Raw genomic sequence first — 15,466 nt, 5'->3', positions numbered from 1 at the left:
ATTAGTGTGTAGGCAGCCATCTTAGGTCATTTTGCCTGGTCATGTGCTTTCAGAAAGAGCCAGCACTTTAGGATGGAACTGCTTTCTGGCAGGCTGTTGTTCCTCCTACTCAACATAACTGAATGTGTTGCAGTGGGACCTGGATTTTACCATTGAGTGCTGTACTTAGATCTACCAGGAAGCTGTTATCTTGTGTCAGGGAGCTGTTATCTTGTTACTTTCCTATTGTTCTGCTGATAGGCTGTTGGGAGGGAAAGTGAGTGGTGATATCAATCCAACCTGAGTGACTGAAATTTATTAGAGCACAAGTCACATGACTGAAGGCAGCTGTGCAACTGACAATATGTCTAGCCCATGTTAGATTTCAAAATTAAATATAAAAATCTGTTTTCTCTTGTGGACTTCAGTGCAGAATTCTGCTGGAGCAGCACCATTAACTGATGCATTTTGAAAAAATAAATTTCCCATGACAGTATCCCTTTAAGTGGAGTTAAATGCCTTCATGGCTGTTTAAAATATATAGAATGAATGTAATTTCTAGCATGTCCTAACCCAGGAAGATAATGTTTGCCAACCAGGCCACTCACAACCAGATTAACCGCTAACTGCACACTGTATGGGGCCAAAATGATAAGCACACCAGATATTATATCTGATGGGGGCTCAACCTGATATCTCTCAGGAAGGCTGTAATATCCACCTGATAAGATCTACAATAGACTTTCAATGTGGCTCTTTCCCAGTGTGTTTGCACTGCACCTATTTGATCCTATTGTTGGCTTTGGCCTGAATGATCAGTACAGTTTGATTTATCCCATGGTAGTCAAATAGGACAAAGAAGTTCTTGTCCTTTTTAAGGAAAACCTTTTCAAACAAGAACTACTCCCCATGTACAGAAAACTTTGCAGAAATCAAAGAAAATCATTGCATTCTCTAGACATAAAAATATTTTCACTATTCATTGCTTCAGGCCATTTAAGATTTGGTTGCAGTGTGGCCTTAGTCATCGAAATGGTTAATGAAATCTACAACATCAGAGAGGATCCAGCAGAGCTTTTATCATATTGGAAACTTGTTAAAGTCATTAGAGTACACATCCCCTTTACTTTTTCTCAATTTTACAAATGTCTGTCAAAAGCATTTCACACCAAAGCACTTTGCAGCTAGAAAGGAAACAATTCACTTTTCTGATAGAAGTGAAGGTCATTTCAGACAGAAGCGAGGACAGTGCAGCGAATCTCTAAATAGGCAAAAAGAGGAGGCTTTGCACTGATTATTGAGAGGTAATGGAGAGATGTGACATCTTTCTAATGTCATTCTTGAGAAGCTCTGAAGGCTGTGAATTTGTAGCTGTACACAGTGAATTCTTCCGGTACTCAAAGATGACACTAATTGTATGCTTTATCATTATCTGTTTTGGAAAAAAATAAAGAATATAATGAGGAACACATGGAAGAAATCAGTGGTGGCAAGAAATAACTGTGTTAATGATTTTGAAAATTAGTGTAGGGGGACTATACCAAGTCAGAAATAACATTATTGAAATGAAAAATATATATTTTTCATATTAATAATTATATTTCTGGGATTAAATATAGACTGTCTTGGGGCCACAAAACTACTATGGAGGGTCATATCCTCACTGTGGACATTGTTGTAGAACAGTGATTACCAACCAGTAGCTTGTGAGTAACATGTTGCTCTCCAACCCCTTGGATGTTGCTCCCAGTGGCTTCTAAGCAGGTGCTTATTTTTGAATTCCAGGCTTGGAAGCAAGTTTTGGTTGTATAAAAACCAGGTGCACTGCCAAACAGAGTCTCAAGTTAGTTGACAATCCACATAGGGGCTACCAAATGGTCAATTATGACATTTATTTGGCAAACCAAGAACATTTTTTATGCTAGTGTTGCTCCCCAGCTCATTTTACTTCTGAATGTTGCTCACGGATTCAAAAGGTTGGGGATCCCTTTTCTAGAATTTACATTCCCCTACACTTAAAGTGGACCTGTCACCCAGACACAAAAATCTGTATAATAAAAGTCGTTTTCAAATTAAACATGAAATCCAATTTCTATTTTTTATTAAAGCATTCATAGCTGTTGTAAGCTCATTTAAAAATCTCAGCTGTCAATCAAATATTGTCTGCCCCTCCTCTATGCCAGTGACATATAGGCAGGCCAGACAATTACTTTCACTTTCCATTCAGCACTTCCTAGATGTCACTGCTCTCCTCACATTCCCCCAGTTCTCTTTACCATTTCATTGTGTAACCAGGGCATGGGGATGGACATCAGGTCCCCCATTCTGGTGCACAAACAAGATTCTGAGATTATGCAAGGCTTGCCTTAAAGGGGTTGTTCACCTTCAATGTACAAATCTTATGAAACCACTAACAATGCTCTCAATGTGTTAGAAAAACCATTTTCCATAACAAAAAGTAAAAATGCCATTGTAAAAGCTAATTTTTATACCTATGAACTCAGCCCTTCTCCTGTCTCTCAGACCAGTTTTCTGAAGTGATGGGAGTGGCCTATTTTGAACCTGACACACCAAGAACTTCCTATATGATGACATCATCATGCCCAGGCTTTGCCCTTACTTGTTTCCTATTGGATGTTGATACTGCCCTCCTCCTAGTAATTTATTGGGTGCTTGTGAACTGTAACTAGTCACATAATTTGAATGGTCATTGGTTGATTACTCAATTGTAATGGCAGAGGTTAACAGACACAGCATATAAACAAACCTGCATTGTAACAAACAATCACACAGCCAAGCAGACAAATACTGCAGAAAAGGAAGGAGCAACATTGTTTGGCAACCTTTGGCATTAAGCATAATGTCAGTTATTTACAAAATTGCAACAAAACCAGCTTGCTTAGAAACGTATGTAACTTACACATTTAGCAGGGACAGTAGGGTTGCCACCTCACCCCTTTTAAAACCAAACACAGGCTGCATGGCTAATTATCAACTCATTTAGATGCTGCAGACTGAACTGATTTCTGTGCAGCCATGTATCATGCATCTAAATGAATTGCTAATTAGCCATGCAGGCTGTGGATTTCATATGTGTTTGTTTTTAAAAGGGTGAGGTGGCAGCCCTAAGTGACAGGCAGAGGTACTTTTTTTTGAACATTTTGTGCGCTCTCCCGGGGGGGGGGGGGGGGCTGTAATTTAGCTAGGAAAACGATACCTTTTTTTAAGTGTTCCACTTCTGAAACAAGATTTAGAGCTCTAAATACCGAAAAATTAAAAAGTTATATTTTTCATGATATAGGGATCTATACCAGAAAAATATTTTACCTTTTTTATGAGGTAAATACACAAAATAATACATGGACCCCCCCCCCCCCCAAAAAAATAATATATTTCTGGAAAGTATAAGTGTCATCTCCCATAGTAGCCATTATAATCCAATAATTCAAATTTTTAAAAATGATTTCTTTTTCCTGTGTAATAATAAAACAGTAGCTTGTACTTGATCCCAACTAAGATATAATTAATCCTTATTGGCTTTATTTAGTGTTTACACCATTTTCTCGTACTAAGATCCAAATTACAGAAAGATCTGCTATCCAGAAGACCCCAGGTTGCAAGCATTCTGTATAACAGATGCCATACCTGTACCTTATACTTGATCCCAACTAAGATATAATTAATCTTTATTGGAAGCAAAACCAGCCTATTGGGTTTATTTAATGTTTACATGATTTTCTAGTAGACTTAAGGTATGAAGATCCAAATTATGGAAAGATCCATTATCCAGAAAACTCCTGGTCCCAAGCACCTTGATCCCCCCCATCTGCACAGTTGAAGTCTCTGCAGTACACAGCTCACACTCCCCCTCCTCCCTCTCACAAACTTGTAACAGTTTCTCTTCAGTACCTGAATGCTGCTCAAATTCCCCAACACAGCCAAGCACAGGAAGCAGTGGCAGATTGACAGCAGACATAGCCAATAGGAGTTAAGTTAGCTGCCAGTACAATGTGTGATGTCATATAAGGAAGAGGAAGTGAACACTGTAGTGTTTTTGGGGGTCAGTGACCCCCTCCCAGCACAGGGTCTGTGTGGAACTGAAGGATTAGTACAGGGACACTTCTGAGGTGAATATCTCTTGAACTGTACTTTTTCTGTTAACTATTTCTATGGAAAAGTTTGTTCTATTCATGTGAACTGTTAGATTTGTCAATTTGTTACAAAGGTGAACAACCCCTTTAATAAAACTGTCCACAAAATGGCTGCTTGCTATAATTATGAATTCCCAGACTGAAGGAAACAAGATTCAAATAATTTATATAGTGTAATTAAAGTTCATTTTGCTTGACTAATGTGATAAAATAGGATTTGGAATGTTTTTTTTTTTGGGTGACAGGTCCCCTTTAAGGGGCAGATTTATTCGTTTTCTTGATTGTGAGCTATTATAATTATAGTTGACGCATTTGTATTGTTTCTAATCTCTCCACCTAAAACTTCCTGAGATTAGAAAAAACACCCAATTGCGTAAAAAAAATTATTTACTTTAACTAAATTTGCCCCTAAGCACAATGGTTATTTTTTTAATGTTCTGTGATCCCACATTTGGAAGAAATTATCACAGTTACTAATTTATTATAGCAAATGTTGTGGCACATTTTCACTGTGGGATACATTGCCTCTTGGATGTGATTTGACAAACTCAGACTCATTTATTTTAGACATTTATTACTAACTTTTGCTTTAGATATTATTTTGGGGCATTTGTATTTTCTGGTATCATATAAAACTGGATAATAACCCTTTCCTTTTCTGTCTTATTCATTCTCTTTGTAGTTCACACATACCATGGGGCCGATCTTATATGCTACAACCAGTTCTCTGTTTTTGTGGTTGGAGCTGGTGGATTTGGGGGAAAACGCTCATCATCCAAGGCCAAGGTATAAATATATATATTTATTTGACTACGTTTTATGTTGAACAAAATTAAAAAAACAAAATTGCACTCTGCATACCAATCACCCATCAATTATAAATGTATGCATTATCTTGCAGCAAGATTAGTTATAGGTCTTTTGAACTGGAGGTCACTTGAAAGATTAAAGCTGATATTTTAATGGAGTACAGCAGACTATGAGATATTTAACTGTGGTTACAAAATAACAAAAGTTGTTAATAAATGCATGTGTCATTGAATGTATATTACTTATTTTTAAGACTACAATGAATTTGTTCTAAAAGAGATTAAGGAAAAAAATCAATTGACAACCTGCTGTACTTAATGTCTTTGAATACTCATCAAATATTAGCAGCCAGCACAATGAGATGCCACTCTCCTGTTGGGGATCAGTGTCATTTAGAGGGCAGCATTCATTTTAAACTATAGGCTTACTGCTTTTGTAAAAATGTCATGCATTTGTGTGTTTGGTAACAATAAGGAATTTAAATATTAGAATGTACAGGTATGGGACTGGTTATCCAGAATCCTCAGGACTTCTGGTTTTGCGGACAAAACATTACATAACCCCAACAGGATTGTTTTACTTGAATAAGCATTAATTATATCTTAATTGGGATCTAGTACAAGGTACGGTTTTATTGTTATAGAAGAAAAGTAAATATGTTTTACATTTTGGAATTATTTGATTAAAATACAGTCCATGGCACATGACCTTTCCATTATTGTGAGCTTTCTGGAAAATGTATCCCATACCTGTATTTTATTTGTTTTTTTATGTGGTGATCAGCTTATTTTCAGTTTTTTTTTTTTAAAAAAAAGTAAAAATAATGCACTGTATATTTGGTAACTGTTTGGCATATTTTCATTATGTAACCTGCTTTTCGTTTTCTAAAATTATATTTACCATAATACATCAGCTATTACGTTGTATAAAATATTAGTAAACTAGAATTCTCCAAGCACCATGATGAAATTTCCCTTTTGGTACTTCTTTAGTGAAAAGCATGAGTTTGTGTTCGAGAAATGGCTGAACAGAGGATCTCTGGTATATGTTTGTTGATCAGGAAAGCAGAGAATAATGAGGCAACCAGCCAGAAACTGATAAGATAAAGCACCAGTACACACCCTAAGGGAGAGTATGTTGAACATGATCCAGAAAAAAATCAGAAGGGGCATGTACATCAAATTATGGAACCTTGCATTGATGAAATAAATAAAAATAAAGTGCTGAGGCTTTCTTGGTTTGATAGAAGTGTTCATTGCAGTGGCGTTACATAGTTAACATAGTTACATAGTTAAATTGGGTTGAAAAAAGACAAAGTCCATCAAGTTCAACCCCTCCAAATGAAAACCCAGCATCCATACATACACCCCTCCCTACTTTTAATTAAATTCTATATACCCATACCTATACCTATACTAACTATAGAGCTTAGTATCACAATAGCCTTTGATATTATGTCTGTCCAAAAAATCATCCAAGCCATTCTTAAAGGCATTAACTGAATCAGCCATCACAACATCACCCTGCAGTGCATTCCACAACCTCACTGTCCTGACTGTGAAGAACCCCCTACGTTGCTTCAAATGAAAGCTCTTTTCTTCTAGTCTAAAGGGGTGGCCTCTGGTACGGTGATCCACTTTATGGGTAAAAAGGTCCCCTGCTATTTGTCTATAATGTCCTCTAATGTACTTGTAAAGTGTAATCATGTCCCCTTGCAAGCGCCTTTTTTCCAGAGAAAACAACCCCAACCTTGACAGTCTACCCTCATAATTTAAGTCTTCCATCCCTCTAACCAATTTAGTTGCACGTCTCTGCACTCTCTCCAGCTCATTTATATCCCTCTTAAGGACTGGAGTCCAAAACTGCACTGCATACTCCAGATGAGGCCTTACCAGGGACCTATAAAGAGGCATAATTATGTTTTCATCCCTTGAGTTAATGCCCTTTTTATGCAAGACAGAACTTTATTTGCTTTAGTAGCCACAGAATGACACTGCCCAGAATTAGACAACGTGTTATCTACAAAGACCCCTAGATCCTTCTCATTTAAGGAAACCCCCAACACACTGCCATTTAGTGTATAACTTGCATTTATATTATTTTTGCCAAAGTGCATAACCTTGCATTTATCAACATTGAACCTCATTTTTCAGTTTGCTGCCCAGTTTTCCAGTTTAGACAAATCACTCTGCAAAGTGGCAGCATCCTGCATGGAACCTATAGTTCTGCACAATTTAGTATCATCTGCAAAAATAGAAACAGTACTTTCAATGCCCACCTCCAGGCCATTAATAAACAAGTTGAAAAGCAAGGGACCTAGTACAGAGCCCTGCGGTACTCCACTAACAACACTCTTTGTAGTCTATCTTTTAGCCAGTTCTCTATCCAGGTACAAATACTATGTTCCAGGCCAACATTCCTTAATTTAACCAGTAACCTTTTGTGTGGCACTGTATCAAATGCTTTAGCAAAGTCTAAGTAAATCACATCCACTGCCATCCCAGAATCGAGGTCTCTACTTACATTCTCATAAAAAGAAATTAAGTTAGTCTGGCAAGATCTATTACGCATAAAACCATGCTGGCACAAACTCATAGTATTATGATTTGCTATGAAGTCCAGTATCTTATCCTTTATTAACCCTTCGAAAAGCTTTCCTACCACTGACGTTAGACTAACTGGCCTATAGTTTTGAGGCTGAGAACGGGATCCTTTTTTGAATAGAGGCACCACATTAGCAATTCGCCAGTCTCTCGGCACTATGCCAGATCTCAATGAATCCTGAAAAATTAAGTAAAGAGGTTTGGCAATCACAGAGCTAAGCTCGCTAATTACCCTGGGATGAAAACCATCTGGCCCTGGACCTTTGTTAATCTTAACATGTTCTAGTCTCTTTTGAATTTCTTCATGTGTGAACCATGCATCATTAGTTGTATTACTAGAATTGGGACTGTTAGTAAGTGAAGGTTTCCTTCTTGATTCCTCATTTGTGTAGACAGATGAAAAATATGAGTTCAGAATCTGCGCTTTTATTTTGTTTTCATCAACCAGCTGACCCCCCTCTGATAGTAAGGGTCCCACCCCTTCCTGCTTCATTTTTTTTACTATTAACATATTTAAAAAATTATTTTGGATTTTTTTTACTGCTTGCTGCAATATCCTTTTCTATAGCAATTTTAGCTTGCCTTATAGCTTCTTTGCATGATTTATTGGCCTCCTTGTACCTTATAAATGTTTCGGCTGTACCAGCTAACTTGAAAGCCTTAAAAGCACGTCTTTTCTTACCCACCTCAACACCAATGCTTCTATTGAACCAAAAAGGTTTTGCTTTGCAACGACGTTCCTTGCTTACAAGTGGAATATACTGACAAGTATATTTATTAAGCAGCATTTTAAAGACTTCCCATTTTTGTTCTGTGTTTAACCCTGTGAAAAGCATTTCCCACTTAATATGTTGCAGAGATGCCCTTATACTGTCAAAGTTTGCACGTCTGAAATTTAGTGTTTTAGTTACTCCCTTATAGAATTGCTTCTGCAACAGAATCTCAAAGGAGACCATGTTATGATCACTATTCCCTAAATGCTCACCCACACAAATGTTAGAGATGAGTTCAGTATTGTTAGTTATTACAAGGTCCAAAAGAGAGTTATTCCTAGTAGGCTCTTGAACGAGCTGGAATAAAAAGTTGTCATTCAGCATATTTACAAACCTACTAGCTTTTTCTGTCTTAGCAACCCCATTACCCCAGTCAATGTCTGGATAATTGAAGTCACCCATAGTAATAACTTGACCCAGCTGTGAAGCCGCTTGTATCTGCAAGAGTAGCTGGGCTTCATACTCGACACTTATACGACATGCGTTGGCATGTCTCTTAAAAGCATCTATACTAAGTTCAGTATAAAAGTAGGATGTCTTTTGAATTCGCTAGTCCTGAATATAAATGCCATTTTATCTACTATGTTTTTGGTCAGAGAGAAAAATGTAGCATTAGGAAACAACAAGACCAAGCACAAGCATCAAAAGTCACCCTCTATGTATCTTGTGCCACTCATATGCATTTGGATAATAGTCTGAGCATTGCTGCCCCTTCTGACTGCACTGCAAGCACATTCAAAACCCACTATCACACAAGAAGGCTATGCATTAAAGGACATGTAACCCCCCCCCCACACACACACACAAAAATGTAATAAGGAACAGCCTCTTTGAAATCTTTAGATTACTGTCACTCTGGTTGTTAATTGTTAAAGGAATTGTTAATTGTAAAAATAAAAACTGGATAAATAGAGGAGACTGGAGTGACTGGATGTGTAACATAATAGTCAGAACACTACTTCCTGCTTTTCAGCTGTCTTGGTTAACACTGACTTGTTACCCTGGTAACTGGCAGTAACGAATCAAAGACTTGAGGGGGGGGGGCACATGGGTCATATCTGTTGCTTTTGAATCTGAGTTGAATGGTGAGGATCAATTGCCAACCCACTGAACATAAATGTACCATGTGGCCCCCCTTCAAGTCACTGACTAACTCAGAGTTAAAAAACTGAAAAGCATGAAGTGTTCTGGCAATTATGTTATACATCCAGTCACTCCAGCCTTTATACATTACATTTTTGCCTAACTAACTATATTAGAAACATTTTTTATTTTGCACAGCCTATCTATTTACACAGGTTTTATTTTCAGACTGAACTGTTCCTTTAACAGGAAGGCTGCAGTTTCCCCTTAATCACTTAGAAAACCTTCTCCTCCTCTAACCCACTCTGCTCCTCCCTCAGGAATTTACATTGGCTGTTGACTCATGAGCATGCTTAGTTCTTTTCAGCTCAGATTACCAAACATAACCTCCAGTCTAACAGCCAATGAACATATAGCATTGCTGGTTCCCATACAAACTCTAACTCCCTTTTCTTCTAACCACCTCTCCTGAGTTCTGAGTTTAGCTTAACCATTATAGTGCTCAACCCCAGCAGAACTTTTTATCAAAGTATGTTGCGCCTGTGTAAACCTGCATTTTGCATTGCATGAACATTAATCTCAAGCTAAAGGCAAGTTAAAAGTCTTCTGATAGCTTAAGCAAGCAAAGTCTGAATTTTATTTTAAAGGCTACTGAAATGAACACAATAAATGGGGTGTCAATAAATGTGCTGCGTGTGGAGTATGTACTGTAGTAACGTCTGAGAGTTGATCAATAAAAGGACATTAGCGTCCATACAAAAACATCAGGGCGCCTTCTCTTCATAATATTATTCATGTCATGTGGATAAATGCAGAATTGACTTCATCTGCTCGCAATTCTCACATTCAGCAGTTTAACATGCACACTCCAGCAGGTTTTATTTTCTTGAAAAAAAGAAGAGAGTAGTGGAGTTGATTTTATGTATGCCTTCTGTCTTTATGGAGCAAATGAACTAACATTCTCTAATTACACTGCAATGTTGTAGTCTTTATTTAAATAGTTTATCTAGTCTGGAAAGTTATTCCTGCCGCATTAAAGTGTGTTGCCAAAGATATTTGTTATTTCCATCTTCGGATAATGCTACAGATAATGCTCCAACTGCAGATAAACCATACTTGGAAATCCATATTGTAATTGTAACCATTGTGTGGATTGGCTACCGTCTATCATGGCTACAGCTTGCATTTCCACGTTTGTTTACTTCAGTAAATTGGATAATAAAAATATGCTGTCTTGTTCTTTGCCGAAATTGGGCTTTGGAACAGAGTTGATGTATGAAGCGTATGAGGCAATAAAATAAAGCCGCTCCTTTGTGGCAACTCAAGTTTGCTAAGCAGATGAATAATAGTAACAGCCTGCTAATTAAAAGCAATATCCGTCTATCACTGTGCTTTTAACCACACTGTGAATATTACAGCAATTAATTTGACTAACGTCCCTGGTGATATACCAGTTAATCTCTTCAAACCTAGTATTTTCTTACACGCTATAGTTTTATTGGGAAATAAGACTGTCACATGCCTCGCTATCAGCCAACCTTTACACATATACTTATTAAATATCTGTAATTTACATTTCCGAGATTCATATTAATGACACTGGCCACTACAGTACCTTGGCACTGGATGTTTTGGAGACGTGTGTGAGTGTTTCCATTCTCAGTTGTGTATTTGCTAATGTATGACAAATGGTAGCCATTAGCAGCGAACCAATTTGGGTTCATTTAACTTAACACATTAGCTCTGCAAAAGCAAAAATATAAAACATGATAAATGATACAATATGCCTTGTCCAGCCCAATGCCATCTAGCTGTTGCTAAACGTACAGTTCCGAGCATTGCTGACTGCTTTTAAGATCAGCTGGAGAGCCACTGGTAGATGTATCTGTGATATAAATTATACATTAGTCGAACATTAAAAAACAATATAAATTATCTCCATGCTGAGGTTTTTAGTTGAGTTTTTTTTTAGCAGTTTGTTTAACTCTGCAGTTTCCAAAAGCAGCATAGATGTTTGATGTTACTTATTGTTATTTGCTGTCATATCTTGTTACAGATGATAAATTGTGATTGTATACTATCCGAGCAACTAGGCCTGTATGCCAAGAGAAGTTGGCTTTACTACTCCATTTGTTATTCTTTTGGATGGCAAATAATATTTCCTGTTTTAAAAAATCTGCCAAAGCTCCATATAATACATCATCAGTTGAGGAAGTGTAGAGGAGCCACAGTTCTTCTTCACAAGTTATTCACAGTTTCCATTTGTTCAGCTCCAGGCCAATCAATTTGGACCATGTAGAATCAACCAGCAACTTTTAGATCCTACACAGTCACCTCCTGTCAGAATATTGGTAAAACCATTGGTTATTATGCTTTCTAGAAATGTTGGTGTTTTTTTGGGTCCAGACTAAATCAATATTTGTCACTGGGACTTATTTATCAATGCTGGGCAAATTTTCAAGTGGGCATTAATCCATAGCAATCAATCAGTGATTGGCTTTTTGCAGCCAGCTGCTGGTAGAATAATGAACCCAACAATTTGATTGCCATGAGTTACTGCCACAGGCAAATATGCCCAGTGTTGACCCCCAGTATTTTCTTCCTGGCGTTACCGGCTTTCAAGTAAAAAAAGTAAAAACTCAAGTAGGGTTAGAGGTACAGTCATAGTAGTCTCAATATTTATATAAAGAAATAATCAATATTCCAGTGATTTTCACATTTAAAATTGCAGACCCCAAAATATACAGAACTTTAATAAAGAAACATAGCTCTACATTTACAAAAAAAAAAATGGAGATGTGGCCAAGTAAAGGACTAGTAATATCACAATACTCCTTATTCATAACATCAAAATATAACAATATAACAGAAATAATAATAATCTATAGGAGAATTCACTACACCATTTCTTCAGTATCTCAATACAACTGAATAATTCATTTATATGTTTTCAGTCTTTTTATGTACATCAAGAAATTGTCATAGGGCTTCATATATTTTGCAAACTGGCCTGCATGACCCAGATGCGAATGGGTCATTTAGAGCCTGAGGGTTGTGTTGAAAATTCTAGTTTTGCAATGAGCTCTTGTATTAAGAAGGGTCTAATACACACAGTTCTGCTTACAGAAGGGCCTTCATGAATGATATAGCTTACTCTTTTTCTTACATGTTTAGGTATTATTGTCAGCAGGAACTCTTCTTTTCATAGAACTGCAAGTTACCTGGATAAACACTTTTTTGGCGAATGTAATTTAGATACTATTGATACTTCAGGGTCACCATATCCAGCTGCTGTCAGGGGTAGAGGACTGCTACATGCCACTTCCCTCAGCAGGGCATTCGCAGAAGTATTACAGGAAGAGTCTCCATACACGTTCACTTTTACAAAGAAACTTTGGCACCAATGGATTTTTATGAGGAACAGTAGATTTATTAAAGAAATAAATGTCATTCCATGGTATAAAAAAATGTTACCAGCAGTATGACACCTTACAGAGAGTTAAAGGAGCAATAACACCAAAAAATAAAAGTCACTATAATCTTGGTGGAGTGCAAAGCTGCTCTAACTAGCTCCCTCTGTCTATCTCATAACTCCTAGGCTGTCCTATAGCTGAAGTAAACTGTAACTATCTTCACCTCATTCTCGGGGTGTCCTTACTTGTGGTACCAGGAGTCCAAAAAGACAACTTTGCTTCCTCTTCTTTTTTAGACTAGGGAACAATACCTCCCTCAGGACAAAGGTTATAGTAGAGATGGTTAACTCTTTCACATCACCTAGATAAATTGTACAAAATACATTTGTGCAGAGAAAAAAATCTTCATACAGAGTAAAATGTTCCTAATTTCTTTTCATACTTTTTATTACATATCCCTATTCGTATCATTGTGAACAGAGGAAAACATTTTAATTGAACATTGCCGTGCTTCTATGTTATTGGAATAAAGAGAAAATCTTTCCAGTTCAGTGCAGGTACTTGATGATTAATGCCAGCAATGCAGTTGCATGAACAATTTTTTTACATTAAGTGATTTCTTGATTTCAGGCAACAGAAAACCCGCCCAGCCGGCCTCCAGATGTTGTTGAGATTGATGTCACCAATGCAGACCAGGTAATTCAGGATTTTTGGAACCCTGTATAATTTAAAATATATCTTACATAGCTATGCTTAACCTTTTCATTCTCAGGCTTTTGGTATTATTAACACTGTTCTGCCATAGGCAATATTCCTCTTTGTTCAGCACAATTGTTCTTTAATATGAATTGAATGTTCCTGTGTTTTCTAATAACATCTTGATCTTTTTAGACTTGTATTAAGCTTTTGTTTACTTTTGAGTCTTCCACAAAGTGGGATAGAATTAAAAAAAAAAACCCTTAATAAGGGACGGTAATACAGACATCAATGGCAAAGTAATGTATTCTCTTGCTCAGCAATGGTAGTGTTATGGGTATTACTGCTACTTGCATAGTTTAAGAAGCTCCTTATCTAGTATTTTCTACTGAAACAAAGGGAAATTGGAATCTCTATCCTTTCAAACCCTTGGTTTTCTGATTTCCATGCCATGTAGAGTTAATATTCATCAAATTGCAAAAAGTAGGAAAGCTGGCCACAGGTGCTTGCAAAAATCTAGAGCTTTCTCTGCTTTGGAATTAAATAATTTACTGCAGGATGCAGTGTTGTTTTGCTGCATAGCTGCTGAAAATATACAAATTTAACTTGTTCGTATTATTTTAAAAGTAAAGAATTAAATATATTCTCCTTGATGGTGAACAATTTGTTATAGGTATGGGATCCGTTATCCTGATTCTCGTTAACCAGAAAGCTCCACATTACGGAAAGGCCGTCTCCCATATACTCCATTTTATCCAAATAATCCAAATTTTCTTTTTTCTCTGTAATAATAAAACAATACCTTGTATTTGAAACCAACTAAGATATAATTAATCCTTATTGAAAGCAAAATCAGCCGATTTGGGTTAATTTAATGTTTTCATGATTTACTAGTAGGCTTAAGGTACGAAGATCTATTATTCGAAATACCCCAGGTCCTGAGCATTCTGGAAAACAGGTCCCATACCTATATACTGAAAAAAAACTTCCATGCAATTTCTAACTCTAACCCAATATCAGGTCTTTGTTGAAGGCCTAATAAAAAAGGCCTCTAAATGTATCCGTTTGTCATGGTAAACTGAATATGATATAAAACCGAGAGCTGCTTCATTGATTTTTAGGTATAAAGGATTATATAGCCTTCTTTTTCAACTACTTGAGACATATTTCTCACTTATAATAAACTCTGAAAATACCAGACTTGTACAATATTGTGCTAATAACTCGCTTATTAAGGATGTAGGAAATGTTTATACTTTGCCACAATCTCCGCAGGTATGACGCTGTAGATATGATAGCAGTAATTACAGCTTATTGTTGCAGCCTGTAAAACTGGCATTTTATTCTGCTGTGACAGTTGATACAGATAACCAGTAGGTGAACCTCATTTAGAGGAGAATGAAACCCTTACCCTCTCCATTGTCCAACCTACAAGCTCCTTCCCCCCAACATGTATTCTTCTCAGAAGTCTTCCTGTATTTTTCCAATTTGCAGAGTTGCGCAGTGGTGTTCAAAGGTGCCATCTTCTATTAGTCTTTTAATCCTCTCCTGTCATTGCCGATATGAATCTTGTGGGAGCATGCACAGCAGAAGCTGATTCAGGACATAGATTGAACTGCGCATTCTCCTCCATGATCCTTGTTGCCACTTAACAGAAAAGTATCATAAGTAGACAGAAGATGGCGCCTTTGAAGTTCACTGCACAACTCTGTATATTTACAACAGGTCAGCAGACAAGCAGACGTATAATACATTCTACTAGGGAACAGTGGAGGGGGGCAAGGGTTTAGTTCTCCTTTAAATACAGTCTCTTGTTTGTAGACATTAAAATAGCTAGTCTATGTACAGTAATTGCTTAGAAATCCTATATACAAAGTAAGACAAAGTACCTTGAAGATGTTTGTTTATTCATTTCTAGTGTGTAAATTGAGTGTTTTGGCCCTGTTTCCTGCAATTAA

The 15,466-nt window shown here is 37.0% G+C and overlaps 1 protein-coding gene across 1 annotated transcript in view; it reads left to right on the top strand.

The window, feature by feature from the left end:
* Window positions 1-15,466, top strand: part of hsd17b4.L (hydroxysteroid (17-beta) dehydrogenase 4 L homeolog) — a gene marked incomplete at its 5' end in the record, with an annotated part of 145,500 nt that overhangs the window by 92,938 nt on the left and 37,096 nt on the right. Inside the window, 2 exon segments of the mRNA NM_001092594.1 lie at window positions 4,813-4,916; window positions 13,443-13,508. Coding sequence (NP_001086063.1) covers window positions 4,813-4,916; window positions 13,443-13,508 — 170 coding nt within the window.

This window comes from Xenopus laevis, chromosome 1L (assembly GCF_017654675.1).
Source record: "Xenopus laevis strain J_2021 chromosome 1L, Xenopus_laevis_v10.1, whole genome shotgun sequence".
Classification (NCBI taxonomy): domain Eukaryota; kingdom Metazoa; phylum Chordata; class Amphibia; order Anura; family Pipidae; genus Xenopus; species Xenopus laevis.
The sequence above is the reverse complement of the archived record's forward strand: the minus strand, read 5'-3'. Positions and strand labels throughout refer to the sequence as shown.